Below are 14,809 nucleotides of genomic sequence, written 5' to 3' on the forward strand. Positions count from 1 at the left end.
CTCTTCTCAAATGTGGGCTCAAACCTACACGATACGCCAAGGGGGAAGGAAAAAATAGCATTACTGCTCTAGTTTAAAGAGCTCTTTACATTCGTTTCTCCCTAGATACAATGCCAAGATTAGCAGTGAATTTTCTGTAACAGCATCACACCACAACCTCATGTTTAATTTACCATCAACCCCTCAGTGTATCCTGGAGTACACAACTGCTAATTAGACAATCTCAAACTTGCAGCTGCACTGCTCAGTTCCTTTTCCAAAATGCAGACCATCAGATGCTCACGGATACTGCACGTCCTAACAGGTAAACCACATCAGGATGGTAAAATGGGAGAATTGTCCTCTGAAGCCTTTTGAAAACTTAAATGGAATGGTTCTGGAAAATTCTTACCATAGCCTTCAGGTAGGTCAGGAGACTGGTGACCATGAGGTCTGTTCTGAGGTGTCTGTACATGACCTCTGACTTCAGGAGTCCGAAGGCGCTGTGCCTGAAGCCTCTGATCTTGACTGGGAGACTCTACAAAGCGACAATTGCCTCCACCTGCAGCCCCTGTAGTGTCTGTGTAGGGTGCTGGTTCTTCCATAAAACAGCTCAGTGGCCTCCCTGGTCCAGAATCTTCATAAACCGTTCTGAAAATGGGGAAACTTCAAGATTTTCCATCACAGAAGTGAATGCAGAAACAAATGTCTTTCTCTCTCTCCCTTTCTCTCTCCATTACTTCAAGTAACTTCCAACCCAAGATATGCCATTTCCTTACACCAAATTTCTTAGCCAAACAGAAGTGCCAGAAGCACAGGTAACAAGAAATATCAAGTCCTAGTCAGTTCAGCTGATTTTCTTTGAGCAAGCATTCAGCTACAGCTTTACTACCTGTTACGTATTCCCAGAGAAGTGAACAGTCATTATATTCTTCCCACATATAAACCTGTTTTCTGGGGAAATGTAAAGAAAGGAATCCTTACCCTTCATTCTCCAAAAGCCCTCTGCAATCTACCACAGAACCTCCGGTGCCTATTCTGTCCCGTGTCTGTAAACTGACTGAAATAAAAAGCAAATGCAAGTTAATAATTGTTCCCTAAACAACAACAAAAAACCAGACAACCCACGTTTACACAGGGTAAAACACTGCAGAACACTAAAACCATACAGCACACATGAGAGCACATCACTCGCCCCAGCTCCCTCCACAACCCTGACACATTACTGACTTTTTAAAAAGGGTGGAAAGACGTGAGAGGCATCGCATCATCAAAACTGAAGCTGATTCTGTTCCTGTGGATATCAAATATCAGGCCCCACATCTGCATTTCATGGGGTTTCGGGAAGGTGAGCTGGGAGGAAATTGCTCACCACTAGATGTCATCATTACGGTGAGAATTCTGATTTTGCTGAACATATTGATGTACAGCTATTGAAAAGCTTGGGCTCAGGGCAGGGCAGGGGGAGGCAGAGCAGTGTGGTGACATGGTTGTTAAGTTGGATGCAAAACTAGCATTGACAGCAGTGGAAAGAAATAGTCAAAAATCAAGGATGGCATCGAAACAGCAATTTGCAGAATTTCTTTTACCTTCTTTAGGTGCCTCCTATCCAGGTGATGTCCCTTTTGCCTGTCATCTTGGTCCAAAAGCTATTAGTTTTACAGTAACATTTCACCCTTCCAGAGCTGCAATAGGAACCCTGCCAAATGCACTCCCTCTTCTTAATATTGTTTGCCATTATTAAATAAGAGCAATTCAACTCGTTTGCAGGAGTACAACAGAACAATTGCTGTTATGTAACCTAATCCCATTAAAACCTGAAGAAACAACACAGAAAAGGCTCTGAAGCAGTAACCACGGGTGTCTTTTTCAATTCATCATTTGCCCTGATGGTGTATTTAAGAAGATAAATGTTTAACTAAGAGTATTCTTACCCACTATTTGGCCTCGCACAGCATCAGTATCCGTGGGATTTAGTTTGCATAGATCCAAACGCTGGTCTGCAAACAAGAATTGGAAACATCAACAAAACACGGAGGGGCTGGGAGAGAACACTACTCACTACTCAGACAAGGCACTGAAGGTTCTGGGCTGTGCCAGGCAGGAGCTGCTCTTACATCCGGTGTCTTTTAGCCTGCTGATGGCATTGGAGAGGAGTCGCACACACCCCAGGAAGCCAGCTCCCTGTTTCTTGTGGATTTTTTTATGGTTCCATACACTGATGGTTATGGAATCTGTCTTCCCAACATATCTACAAAAAATACATATCAAAAGACTTATTTCAGAAGAAAATACCACCTCACTCCACAGCATTTCTGTGCTACAAATTCTGATACATTGGAGTACGTTGGTCACGCTCCTTTATTATAAACACAGAAGTGCTTAAGCCTGGAATGGTGTTATTAATGAGTTACTGCAGTTACATAGCACATTTAATTGATATTGCTGCAGCACAAATTAACCACAGGCAGCCCCATTAAAACCTCAGCATCAAACTAATTGATGTAGAAAACTTTCTTAAAATTTATATTTGTAATATTTTGAAGACAATGAATCACTGCAAGGACAATCTGTTCTAAAAGCTGAACTGCTCACTCCACGCCGTGGTGCTCTGTACCTAACATACACATATCTCCAAATTCAAACACCTACAGGCAACAGAAGCAAACCTTTACTAGCAGGCAGTTTTCTGTTATTGCAAACATTAGTCCTCCTCAGCAAATATGATTCTTCTTGGTAACACGTGATGAAGCACCAGTGGCCATTCTTCCCTTTCATCTATCAGATAAATGCCTGGAATACATATATATATTTACACACACACACAGGAGTTTACTTATGACCTAATGAACAACTCACAGATCATAATGCTGGTTCCATTTGGGGTCCAATGTGTTCTTCACAGTGTCAGTTGAGTGGCACTGACCTGACCCATCAACAACTATTTTTGCAAACGGGTCAGGAAGTCCTGTGGAAGGGAAAAGGGGCTGTTACACTTCATGCTTTTTGTTTTGTTTCTGCCCAGATAATGATATCATCAAGTCCTGCACGTTTTCTCCCCTCGAGAAAGGAAAGGTGCCATCATCCCCAAACTGAAAATAGAGAAAGCAGCTCCTATTTAAAGAACGAGGTACTTCTGCCCTACACATCTGTATCTGCCATAAATAGTAAAACGATTTAGGAAACAGGCAAAACGTGCTTAATTTAACAGTGCTTAAATGCTATAAGCATACTGGAAAGTAGGCATTTTTATTCAATCCTTAACATAACATTGAGACTGCAGCTCTGGGATACTTTACTTGCACCCCTGGCATGTTTTGCAAATACTTCCACAAGAGATGGATGCTACTGGTAACCAACAGAAAGAAGTGCAAGCAGCAACCTGCTTGTGGTGTCATTGGCCAGACTTTCAACAAGAATCTGAGATCCTTGGTCTTTCCAACACTGGAGCCTGCATCACCCAAATACTGTTCAGGGCAATGTGTGTTTGTGTAGTAATGCAATGCTACTGCAAGCATGAACCACAGAACAAATCACATCCAAAAATGAGCCAGGACAGTAAAGCACAGTCTAGAGATAAACCTCATTAAGCAAGAGCAGAAGGTTATACAATTAAGGCATACTTACTGAAGAAATCTTTCTTTGCAAGATTCTTGGCACATAATACTGCAAAACAAAATATCACAGTAAGAAATCTTCAGAACAAATAAAGCCTTGCAGCAATCACACCCCTTACAATACTGCCTGGTCCTAATTCCTGTAAGAAACCCAAATGTTAAACACGAGCATCTTTATCTGTGATTGGAAATGCACTTTGCTGGTTTGTTCCGTTGTTGCAAAGTACGGATTTATTGCACATCTCTTTGTGCCAAAGCCTCCTTGTTTTCTATGCTACATGCTTATGTGCTTCAACAAGATTTTGCTGCACTTGTTTCACTCATCTTACAATGCAGGTTTTGAACCAAGAATGGTTCAGGGCTCCTGGAGGTGACCTCGGCACCAGGTCCTAGCAGACACTGCAGCCTCCTGCTTTTCAGAGCAGCAGTACAACCAACTCTTGGAGGTGCTGCTCCAACAGCCTCAACACCTCGCCAAAACAGAAAGGTTTGGAGATGAACACGACTTCACCAAGGAGAAAATAGAAATACTGAGGGGAAAGACAGCATCAAGAATTTTTCCTTTGCAAGGTCCACAATTGAGACATCATTTCCCTCTCTCCAATTTCACTCAATAACAGAGAGGTTAAGGCAAAAATGAGATCAAGAAACTTGCACCAATCTCCATTTCTACTTGGTCTATTACCAGCTACAAGCCTAAATTCTGCTGTTTAGTAAGGGCTGCTCAGCACAGCCTCAATAATTCAAGTAGCTCAGTATCCATTAAACTCTAAGGCCAGAAAAAGTAACTACAGAGCCAAACATGAAAACATGAGAGCTCTGACTCGCCCAGCACCAGGAGAAAAAAACAACCAAGAAAAGTATTTATAAGACTGAGCCTTTGAGGGAGCCTCTTCCCCACCAAGTTCTATCCTTCAGCATGAGAAATGAACACTCACAGATAACTCAAGATGGTCATTTCCCCTGGCACAGATGCTTCTCATCTGCCAGGCCCTGCACTTCCAGCAGCCCCAGCAGCATTTGCACACAGTAGCTCTATGCTGGGCGCAGTGAAGATGTGCATAAATATATATTTCTTTTGCACTTCCACTGGAATTCCACAGCAACGGCCCATCAGCTGAAACATCCCGCAGAATAAGGACTGCCTCATCTCACACAACAAGCCAACAGCCCACAGCCATCCCAGCTTAACACAGAGGTACATAGAAAAAAAAAAATACACAAATCCTTCCGTTTTATTAATAATTAAAGCAGCCACTGCATGCAACTATTTTTAGAATGGATTAAAAATTATGTGCTTCTAAGACTGGTAAACTGCATGTTCAGAGAAAGCTCCTCTTGGGCATTTTAAGAGCTGACCAAAAAGGAGAAGTCTGCAGGACTGTGGCAATTCGGTTTGAAATAGAACAGGGTGACAGAAACTCTATGGAAGCACAACAGGGCAAAGCTTAATTTCCTCCTCCCAGCCAGGAAAAAGAACCAGCAGAGCAGGCAATGAGTACAGGCAGAACCAGAGCAGGAACGTTCCAGCACTCGCCAAAACGAATTGTGAAGTTCCTCTGAGTGGTGGAGCTTTTTCTTTTCTAAATCAAATAACTCATCCCACTTTCCTTCCCCAGTTCGAAGAACACGTTATTAAGTTGGACAAGTACTCCATCTGTAACAATCTGCATACTGTCTGGCTATACAATTATCACATTTATTTTACATTTCAGGTGTGCTTTCTAGAGCTCACCAGCAGCCGCAGCTTCTAAAGCTGTTACCAAAGAATTCTATTTTTCAGTTCATTCTTTTCTTTCTGCCACAGGCTTTCCTACAAAAGCTTAAGAAGTTACTGAAGTTACCCCTGCATGGAGGTTGCTGCCCGGACAAGGCGCAGGGAAAGGGATGGATGCTGATCTGCAAACCGGCCGCTCTGCTCAGGCTTTGCACAAAACCCAGCATCCAGCCTTTGCAAAATGCTTTTCCTTTCTTTAAACGAGGCTTATGGCCCATCAGCAGGAGAAATCTGCTCACATTTGTTGCAGAGTTACAGAAGGCACTAATTCTCCTGTCTCGGACATTTGCATTCTGCCTTCTGAAAGCCTTCTGAAAGCCAACCGACTTGTTCCAGCTTGACACACTATTTGTTTATGCTGCACTCCGGATTGCTATGCAGCACTCAAGAACTTCTTTTTATACTGTAGATCCCAAGGAACACTGAAGCAATGTCTTCACATCCCTATTATAATATTTATAAAGGGATGGGAATGTTTTTTTAAGCACCTGACATTACTGAGATAATTTCAAAGGCCAAATTAGCCAGCTGGGTGAAGCATTAATGTGAAAGCATATTTGGCAGAGGGTGAAGAAAGGATGAGGCTTAGACAAAGTCAGGATTCACCCTGCGGATTCAGCGCAGCCCGGGGGAGGTGAGCAGTTCCGTGCCAGCCCCCGGCTGTTCGCCCGCTCCCAAAGCAGAAGTGAATCATCTGTAGGAGCTGCAGCAGGTGTAGGAAGGGAAGCACGGCACAGCTCTGCTGCCTGCGCTGAGCCAGGCTGAGCATTGCATCAGAAAGCTGCTGCTTCACCAGTGAGCGGCCTCTGGAGCGTGACCGGCCTTCCTGGGAAGGAGGAGAGCCCGGGTGAGGAACAATGAAACGGCCCCAAGTAAACAGAGCTGCCTACGAATGTGCTCAGGTGCCAAGTTCCTCCTTCACACTGGGCTCGAGGGATAGCTGCTGGTCTGCAGGGAGGTCTTTCACTCTGCTGTTTCTCTGCATTCGCTCACACCTAACATAACACTCCCTCAGCACAGTGCTATGCTGCTATCTTTGTTTTCAGGTAGGTGAGTTTTGCAGCACGCAAAGATTCAGCAGACGCCAGCCTGTACCACTGCAAAGCAGCATCTGCGTTAGGGACTGCAATAATTCACACTTTGCTCCGTGCTCTGAGTGAAAGGTAAGCACCTCCTTGCTGAAATGAAGGACTTTTACACGTGGCTACGATCTGAGCCAGCAGCATTCAGCTGAGCACTCCAGTTAGGCTGGGAGACAAGGCCACCCAGCAGCACGGCCACGTCTTCCTTGGGAAAGGGGGAAGGTCGTGCTGAGGGATGCTGGCAAACAAACCTCTCAGCCATCTCTGGCCTTCCCTTTGATATTCCAGGTTAATCATTTGTGCTTGTGCAAACACGCTGCTAGATTCCAGGATATATTCATTTTACTTTCTGACAGAAGGTAAACACAAGGCCAGCAGGCTAATGACGTAAAAAGGACTTCACTTAGTATTTACTTCTGAGCAGACCATCTTTAATCATGGAGATACACAGCATAAGCATTACGAGCACTGCAAGTTGTCCGACTCTTCCATCTTGAAAAAGTCTGCAGAAGACAGCACAGAAAAATAACGAGCTCCAAGTGTAGAAAATCTTCCACAAACAAAGACTCACACAAAAAAGAAAAAGCACAAGCATCAGCTATTTACCACATGCTGCTCTAACAGCCCAAAGCACCACAGCCCACAGTTAAAACCTTTGCTGGCCCTGTGATGGGAAATCACTTCCCATCCCAATGCTTCTACACAATTTGTGTGCAAAGTGCTGAGAAATGCCCCCAGCCATCCCCCCCAGCGCCCTGAAGCAGGACTCTGCTTATCGCCCCTCTTCTGTGCACATAGCCTTAAATGAGACTTCGCTGCAGATCGAACGTTTGTTTTCATTTCTACTACCAGGCAACCCGTGAAGGTTTTTAAGTGCTTTGTTTTTTTAAGGCTGACAATCATTTATGTTTGATAGGGCACAAGAGCAAGTTGAATGGAAAAGGAAAGGCGGGTAAAGGCAGCGAGTGTCAAAATGTGGCTTCTCTGCAGTAAACCACATCACTGAACTGAAAGGTACTGTTTTATTCACAAATCGAAGCTTAAGCTGTCACCACAAAGGCCATGGTTTCTATTCCAGTCCTTTTCTTGTTTGCTTTAAGAATACTTGTAGTCTTCCTCTGTCTGCTTCAGACTGCAATGCATAAATCCACAGACTGCTTTAGCTTCACAGTAAGTGAATCACTGCAGTGCTTAATGCAGAAAAGAAACCAAACTGAGTCTTACCTCTGCCAAAGAAACCAATTCTCTGTACAGAACTAATTTCACGCGTGCAGCCACTGATGTGCACACTGAGTGACCTTCACGAATGCTCTCAGCACCACGCTGCCAACCAGACCTGCAGTCCTCTACAAACCAGCCCAAACCCTCAGACTTTGGGGCTGCCACACATCGCACCCCGGCATTTGAAGACTGCCCGTACTGAAGCTGGAACCAAACCTAACAGCCAGATTAAAGCAATGCTTCATTAGAAAACCTCAGTTCTCAAAGAGTTGCTGGATTTGATGCACGAAACCTTTTTGTGGCCCTTTTGTGTAGGCTGCAGTGAGAATCAAAGCCTCTTTTCAAGGCATGCTTTCCTCGTGGGCTGGAACTTGGCTTCATGCAGCCAGTTGCAAACACTAGACAACTTTGAAGAGCTCTTCAAAAAACCACACACCCAGAAAAAGCCATTTTTATTAGTCCATTAACATGTCATTAAAGTATCCACTTTGCCAAGAATCAGATTTCCATCCTACCTAAGCATAAAAATGTCATGCATGAGAGAGAGCCCTTGCAGCACAAACAACAGCAAGTGGACAAAACCCAACAGTTTCATCTCCAAGATTCCTAAAACTTACTCAAACTGAAAAAATCCTTCTGGGCACTGACTGGCTGCAGGTCTTCACATCCTGCATGTGTACAGCAGCAGGTCTGATTAACCCTCCATAAAGTGAATCACTCAAAAATCAGTGCAGGACTATTGGAAGAACAAACACCGCTCATTTCCAGTTAGCTGAGACTGCATGCATCACGACCAGTAAAGCAAGTTTTAGAGTGAACCGAGATACAAACCTTGGAGAAACACTAAGAGTTATGGAATTAGCTGGAGAACTTTGCAGGGATTAAATGAAGAGATCAATAGGAAGCTGAATTAATGCCGATGCTGAATCAGAGAAAGGCACACAAATTAGACAAGTAGAAATAAGCATATCCAATTATCTCTCATACTAACTCTTCTTTCTCTTCTTTCCCCTTTGTTCACCCATAACAAATGCCTGACACAAAGGCTAACTCCCAGATTACATTTTCCATTAAATCCTATTATTGCATCAGTTTTCTTGTAAGACTGCTATGCCTTCCTCCAGTGCAGGCCAAGAACTTTCTCATACTCTCTCTGCAATCTCCTATTGATACTCAGTTTCTACTCAGATGTAAAACCCAAGTAACCCCAACCACTGCAGTGTTTGTTACTGCTGTCCTCAGCCAGCCCCAGATCTGAAACAGAGGTCACCCAAAGAATTTCTTTAGCTCTTATACAATGGGGCAAACTCCAGCTACAGTGAACTCCCACCTCTCACTCAAACTAGTTCCAGGGCCTTTTTGTTGCTGCTATAGAGGGCAAACCTCTCAAAGTGACTTCAGCACCTTCAGCTTACCATTTCCCTTGCCCCTACAACGATTTCTTAGTTGTAGGGAACACAACCAGGAACAGTGGGGCAAGAACACAGTAATTCTGCCATCAAGAAGTACCCTTGCAGCACGAGCCTCCTTCACGTCCTTGGACCTTTTCCTTGCAGGCCATCTGGCACCACATTCAGAACACAACCACGTTCTTTGCAAACTGGAAGTAAGAGCTGAGTTAGCTACTGCTACCCCCATTTCACAGCAGCTGGAAGGCTCGTTCTCAAAGAGAGCCATTCTCAAAAAACACTCAATTGACCACCCTTTAACCAGAGAAAACATTCACAGAACATGAAGTTATATATAACCACTCCATGGTTTTTAAAACTCAGTCCTCTGCCGCCAAGACTCATCAAACTCAGTCAAGTTTTGCTTTGCTAGAGCGTCCACAAATGGTCTCCCAGCTCCCTGAAAACAGCCCATATGCTCAGGCTTCAGCTATAGTTTCAGCTTCTGCATACGCTTGAGAGAAACAGAAGTACCTGGAAAGAACAAAAAATTCCTGTTAAAAAATCACTAATTTGCCCCAAGATCAGAATACTGTTCTGTCTCGTAGCTGACAGCTAACTAAAACAGTCCAAATGACAAGATTCATACTGGAACCAAACCCAGCATTTTACATTTACTCCACACTTGATTGTGCAAGGTGCAGTTACTGGGAACAACACAGTTCTGCATTTCTGCCCTTCCACATCTCGTGTCTCCAACCACACGCACTTGAATAATTTCTGTTTTCAAGCAAAGAGCATTTATCAAGACAGGCTTATCTGCACAGCTTGCACATACTTGTGCTCGCATTTTGAAACAGACACCAACATGCATTGTGCAAGAGCATTGCTCTGAAGTTGAAGGCTTGCCACAAAGCTATGTGGCTCCATTTTCTTAAATTACATTTAAATAAAAACTGTGCTGAAGTCTTAATACTTCACTTTTATAGTTACCCAAGTGCTGAAAAAGCATCTGGAAAAAAATTCCTAAAGCATGAAAAACATGTTCCTCCACCCACATGCGCTCATAACTCAGATTCCAAACTGAATTTTACTAAGATGGCCAAAAATATTTTGCACTTTTAACACTTGGAGCTTTCAAAGCACCTTTGTTAAAGCACACAAGAACCCACGAGAACGGAACGCTCAACCCATGCTGCTCACAACAGGTGGAGCTGAGGACCGAGCTCAAAGCAGCCCTGATCCCAGGACCTCAGTAAACAACAGGTCTGTCCTGGAAAGGCTGGCCAAGTCTTCACAAATACAGAATTGTTCCTCTGGAAAGCACCGGGTGAACAGCAATGAATTATGAATCAAATTCAAGAGAAAAGCCAACGAGCACTCTAGAAATGAGTCCGAAACTATGCTGGTTTTCACTACTGCCTGGGCAGAAACGACCTTCCAACTCCTTCATGAGAACGAGAGCCCTTTGCAGCGCATCCTACGGCTAAGTCATCATTTAATTTAGGTGTGTTTAATTTAATTTCTCTGATCTCCACTTTCCTAAGTTAAATGTATGAAGTGTTAAGCACTGCATTTTCATTATCAAACAGAAGCTCGCAAAAGATTCGCCCTTGCAGTTGATCACTTGCTTGCTAATTCAGTACATGAAAGTCTTTTCCAATAAACATTCTGTGCACTATAAAACACAGAAATTTAGATCCCCCCCTTCCCAGACATTCTCTGTGGGGCTACCCACACCATTAGCCCAGCTATGTTGTTTACAAGCAGTTTGTGAGACTCCACTTATCAGCACGTTTATATACGATTAGCAGCTTTTTTCCTCCCACAAAACACCACCCAATAATGGACTTGGAGTTTTTACAAGACATGCATTTCCTAAGTCCGATAGGAAAAGCAGCACAACTGCTCTCTGCTGCTTTATTAAGGAGGGAAAAGCAGAAAACAAAGGACCAAAACCAGAAGTAATATGTTTGAGGATGTCTACCACGTGTCTAAAAACGAGCCAAGGGACCAAGCAACTGCACCAATTCAAACAGCCCCAGCCTTGGGGTTCTGTCTGTGGTGCAAAACACTGCTGGAATAATGATAGGCACCAAACCCTGGGTCAGCTGCTACACCTGAGGCTATGGGGAACAGTGATGGCTGTATTTTGCAGCCCAGCATCACCTCCAGCTCTCTGCTCACTCACTGGCCTGCTTCAAACCATCTTCCTGCAGTGCAGAAGGAAGAAGAAAGTTTGCCCTTCCACTGCAGAACCTGTGTCAGCAGGAAGCACCGTGCTGGAGGTCTACAGCCACGTGTCGTTTCAATGGGAACACTAAACTTGTAACCTAAAACACATTTTCTGTCTCCAAAAAGCAGTTGGTATTTATAGTCCCTCATACGCAGGTAGCATCAAGACTTGAACGTAACAGTTTGAACATAAAACACTATTCTGTGGGAGGAGAAATGAATACAATTTCACGCATACTTAATCTCAATTTGAAAACTGAGATTTGTTTCTGTATACAGAGCCAATATTGAGCATTTTTGATATCTTACAGCAATTAAATAAGGTACAAAATCAACTCAATGGGAACCAAATTTTCTAATTAGTTTATTTTAATAAACAGTACAAAACTCACGCCTGGTTCTCATCAAACACTAAGTAGATTGCTTGCAAGCAACAGCACTGTTGTTTCAAAAATGAATGGTGCTAAGTCATGAGTAAGTCGTAGACTACGTAAACTATTAGTCATGTAGGCTCAAATGCATCAGGAGAGCAATTTCAGTGAATTCAGATGGGAAGCTGTGTTAAAGCTTTACCTGTGAGCTGGGCTCCTAGCAAAGCAGGACTGCTTGCATCCATACTGAAATAAAGCTGCACGGGGAACTGAGGAAAGGCTGCAGGTGAGAGAGTGGCTGTGGTGACCCAGGACACCTCCAACGCTGACGTTAATGGCCAGCAAAATGAACAGCAAGAAAAAAGTCTTTAAAGGCACTGAAAGTAAGAAACAACAAACATTGCTAGCTATTTTTTAGCACTTTTAAGTCTCAAACGTGACCACCATGGTCAAACCATTCAAGAATCCACATCTCTTCACTCTTTCTAAAACATCAGAGCAAAGAAATTCCAGTATAGAATTTTGGCAGAAAGATAAGTCTAGCCGACCTAATACTCGGAATACCAAAAGAACAAACCTTGGGAAAAACTATGCAGTGGGTTAAAGCTGATTTGCTAAAACTCAAGCTCATTTTGTATTTCTTCAATAACTCTTGCAACAAGCAGTTGCTGGAAATCCTCAGCAAACAGCAGCACCTACCCAGCACTGCTCCCAGCACTGCTGCACCTTCACTCGCTATCACCACAGCAAATTCTGAGGGATACTGGATGACTTCCCAATAGAAACCATCAAACCATCCCGCTATTATTTTTTTGGGAAGGAAATGAAAAGCATTCTTTATATTTGTACCAGGAGAGGCATCGGCACTGCATCACCGCTTTAAAACCACATACCTCAAGTAACAGATGACTTATAATTGTCCCCAGCTTCTAACACATACAGTCGTTCTCCGTGTTCATGTTTTAACTGAGGTATGCTGAGTGCTTTTTGGCATGTTTGGAAAGGAAGATAAAAAGTCTCCAGGCTTACGTAAAGCTTTTCAAAGCTGAAGGCCCCACACCGCCAGAGAAACAGCTTCATGTCCTTGCAGCTTTGCCTTCCTTATTGGCAAATCTGCTGCTCGCTTTGCACTAAGCATAATAACAACCAGATGAGATGGAGGAGCACTTTCTGAGCAGACCCAAGAGTGAGCTCGGATTTAAAACTGGGATGCTGAAAGTCAATATTCGGTGAAGAGTCAAGAGCGTGCAAAGGCCACGAGCAATGAGTTCGTTTTGTTCTGGGCTACTTAGCAAAGGGACAGCCAAAAACTGAACCAGCTGGAACTCATTCAGAACAACTTCTTTCTTCCCCTGGCTCCCCGGGCTGCAGTTATCAACCTGAGGATAGCAAGCATGCAGATCATCAGGATGGAGCTGGTGCTTGAAAGAAGTGGCACAGCCTAATGGCCCGTGATAAATGATGCTTTGATCCTAACCTGGACCTTGGTACTGGGTTATAAACCATCCTCGTGTCCCGTGGGGAAAAAACCTGTAGGGTTTGCCCAAGATAGATAGAGTTCAAGCATTCTACTGACTTCTCTCTTTCATGATAATCTCATTACCAGTTCTTGTATGTATAGCAAGCAATTCTAACCTCAACTCTTTTGCTGGTTTCAGATGCTGTCAATACAAACCAAACAGTTTGGAGCACTGAAGTGGGAAGACTGCATTTGCTTTAAAGCACTTTGCCAAGAAAAGCCATTACTGCAAAAAACGCACCAGATTAGTTCAAAATACTACTTGGATACTTTGCTGTAGGAAATCTATACCAGAAAAACAAAGTGAGCACTTTTATTTGTTACACACAAGTGACACTGCATGCCATGAACGAAGCAGGCATCCCATGAGCCCCATGCCATGCCCTCCTGGCCTGTTCCACTGCACACAGCTGAGCCACAAGCAGGAGATCACCTCCCAGCCCCTCTCTTTGCCTTCATTAACAGCTCACATTCACATCACATCCATCAAGCCTCAGGATTAAAGAGGCACATGCAAAAACCTAGGAAAATGTTATCAAATGTGCAGGTAAAATTTCCAAGTAATTGAAGCTGATTGTTTAAGCACGTAGTTACAAGAAAGGAGAAATAACCCCAGTAACTTAAACACGAGTGAAAATAAAGGTGCAAAGTTTAAATTCAGGAAAAGGAAAGAAACATTTTGTTTGCTCAAGTTAAATTCCTGGCAATGCTTCTGATTTTGAAGAAAGTACATTGGCTGTTTCAGGATATTGGTATCAGCCCCTGGAAAAAGTGAACTCTAAAATCTTAGGTTTGTTTCCTATATAATTCAGTCTGTTATAATCCTTTCAACATCCGCCCAAGATGCTCCAAAGTGCTCTTTACTGTCCTTCTGCATTTTGTCACGTTTTGAGAGCTTGGCTTCAACCCTTCTTGTTTACAATTGCAAAAACATAGCAAGTCCCAGAGCCACGGCTGTGTCTGTCCCAGCTGGCAGAGGGCAGCAGCAGCACCCAGAGCTCAGCAGTGGTTTGGGCTGCAGGGCTGCGTGGGGACAGACAGCAGGAGGTGGGGACAGACAGCAGGAGGTGACAGCGGCTGCACCCTCAGCTGCAGGGAGGGAGAGAGGGAGGGAGGACAGCAATAAGGAAGCTGTGGAAGTGGGGGAAAGGAAGAGGATGGGACAGAAGTCGGGCTTGTTCCATAAAAAGACTGTAATTATAGAGATATAAATAGCTGGCTGAAGCCAAATTTTCATTCATTCACCTACTTTTGCTCTATTAACCCTCACATAGAATCACTGTTTTGTTCTGTATGACACGTCTGCATGTTGCAGGAAAAACATCCCCTGCATTGTAATGCTCTTGCCTAGGAATTACAATAAAAGCTTTTCTATGCAGAAAAAAAAAAAAACAACCAAGGATCTGATTTAACAATCAGTCATATCCAGGAATCACAATAGGAGATGAGAACAATGTACAAGAGACTTTTTTGTGCTGCTGTTCTGCAGTCAGCCCTGTCCGCAGGAAGCACACATGCACACTCCAAACCTACCTAACCACCTATTAGTCACCCAGTGGTAATTCCCTACAAGCCTTTTGGTTGGATGAACCAAACTCCATCAGCTCTCATCCGATCTGC

General features: G+C 43.6%; 1 protein-coding gene across 4 annotated transcripts in view; it reads right to left on the reverse strand.

The window, feature by feature from the left end:
* SMURF1 (SMAD specific E3 ubiquitin protein ligase 1) overlaps positions 1 to 14,809 on the reverse strand; it is a 42,250-nt gene that overhangs the window by 14,511 nt on the left and 12,930 nt on the right. For 2 of the 4 annotated variants that reach the window (XM_042864257.1, XM_042864256.1), the window contains exons 2-7: positions 3,607 to 3,645; positions 2,839 to 2,947; positions 2,097 to 2,230; positions 1,914 to 1,979; positions 964 to 1,039; positions 392 to 630 (exon numbers count right to left, since the gene is read on the reverse strand). In XM_042864257.1, coding sequence (XP_042720191.1) covers positions 392 to 630; positions 964 to 1,039; positions 1,914 to 1,979; positions 2,097 to 2,230; positions 2,839 to 2,947; positions 3,607 to 3,645 — 663 coding nt within the window. Of the gene's footprint in view, positions 1 to 391; positions 646 to 963; positions 1,040 to 1,913; positions 1,980 to 2,096; positions 2,231 to 2,838; positions 2,948 to 3,606; positions 3,646 to 14,809 lie in introns of all 4 variants that reach the window. The other 2 variants (XM_042864255.1, XM_042864254.1) reach the window with 1 other exon arrangement.

Source organism: Lagopus leucura, unplaced genomic scaffold, assembly GCF_019238085.1.
Source record: "Lagopus leucura isolate 7727_CA_CO unplaced genomic scaffold, USGS_WTPT01 Super-Scaffold_760, whole genome shotgun sequence".
In the NCBI taxonomy this organism is placed as follows: Eukaryota; Metazoa; Chordata; class Aves; order Galliformes; family Phasianidae; genus Lagopus; species Lagopus leucura.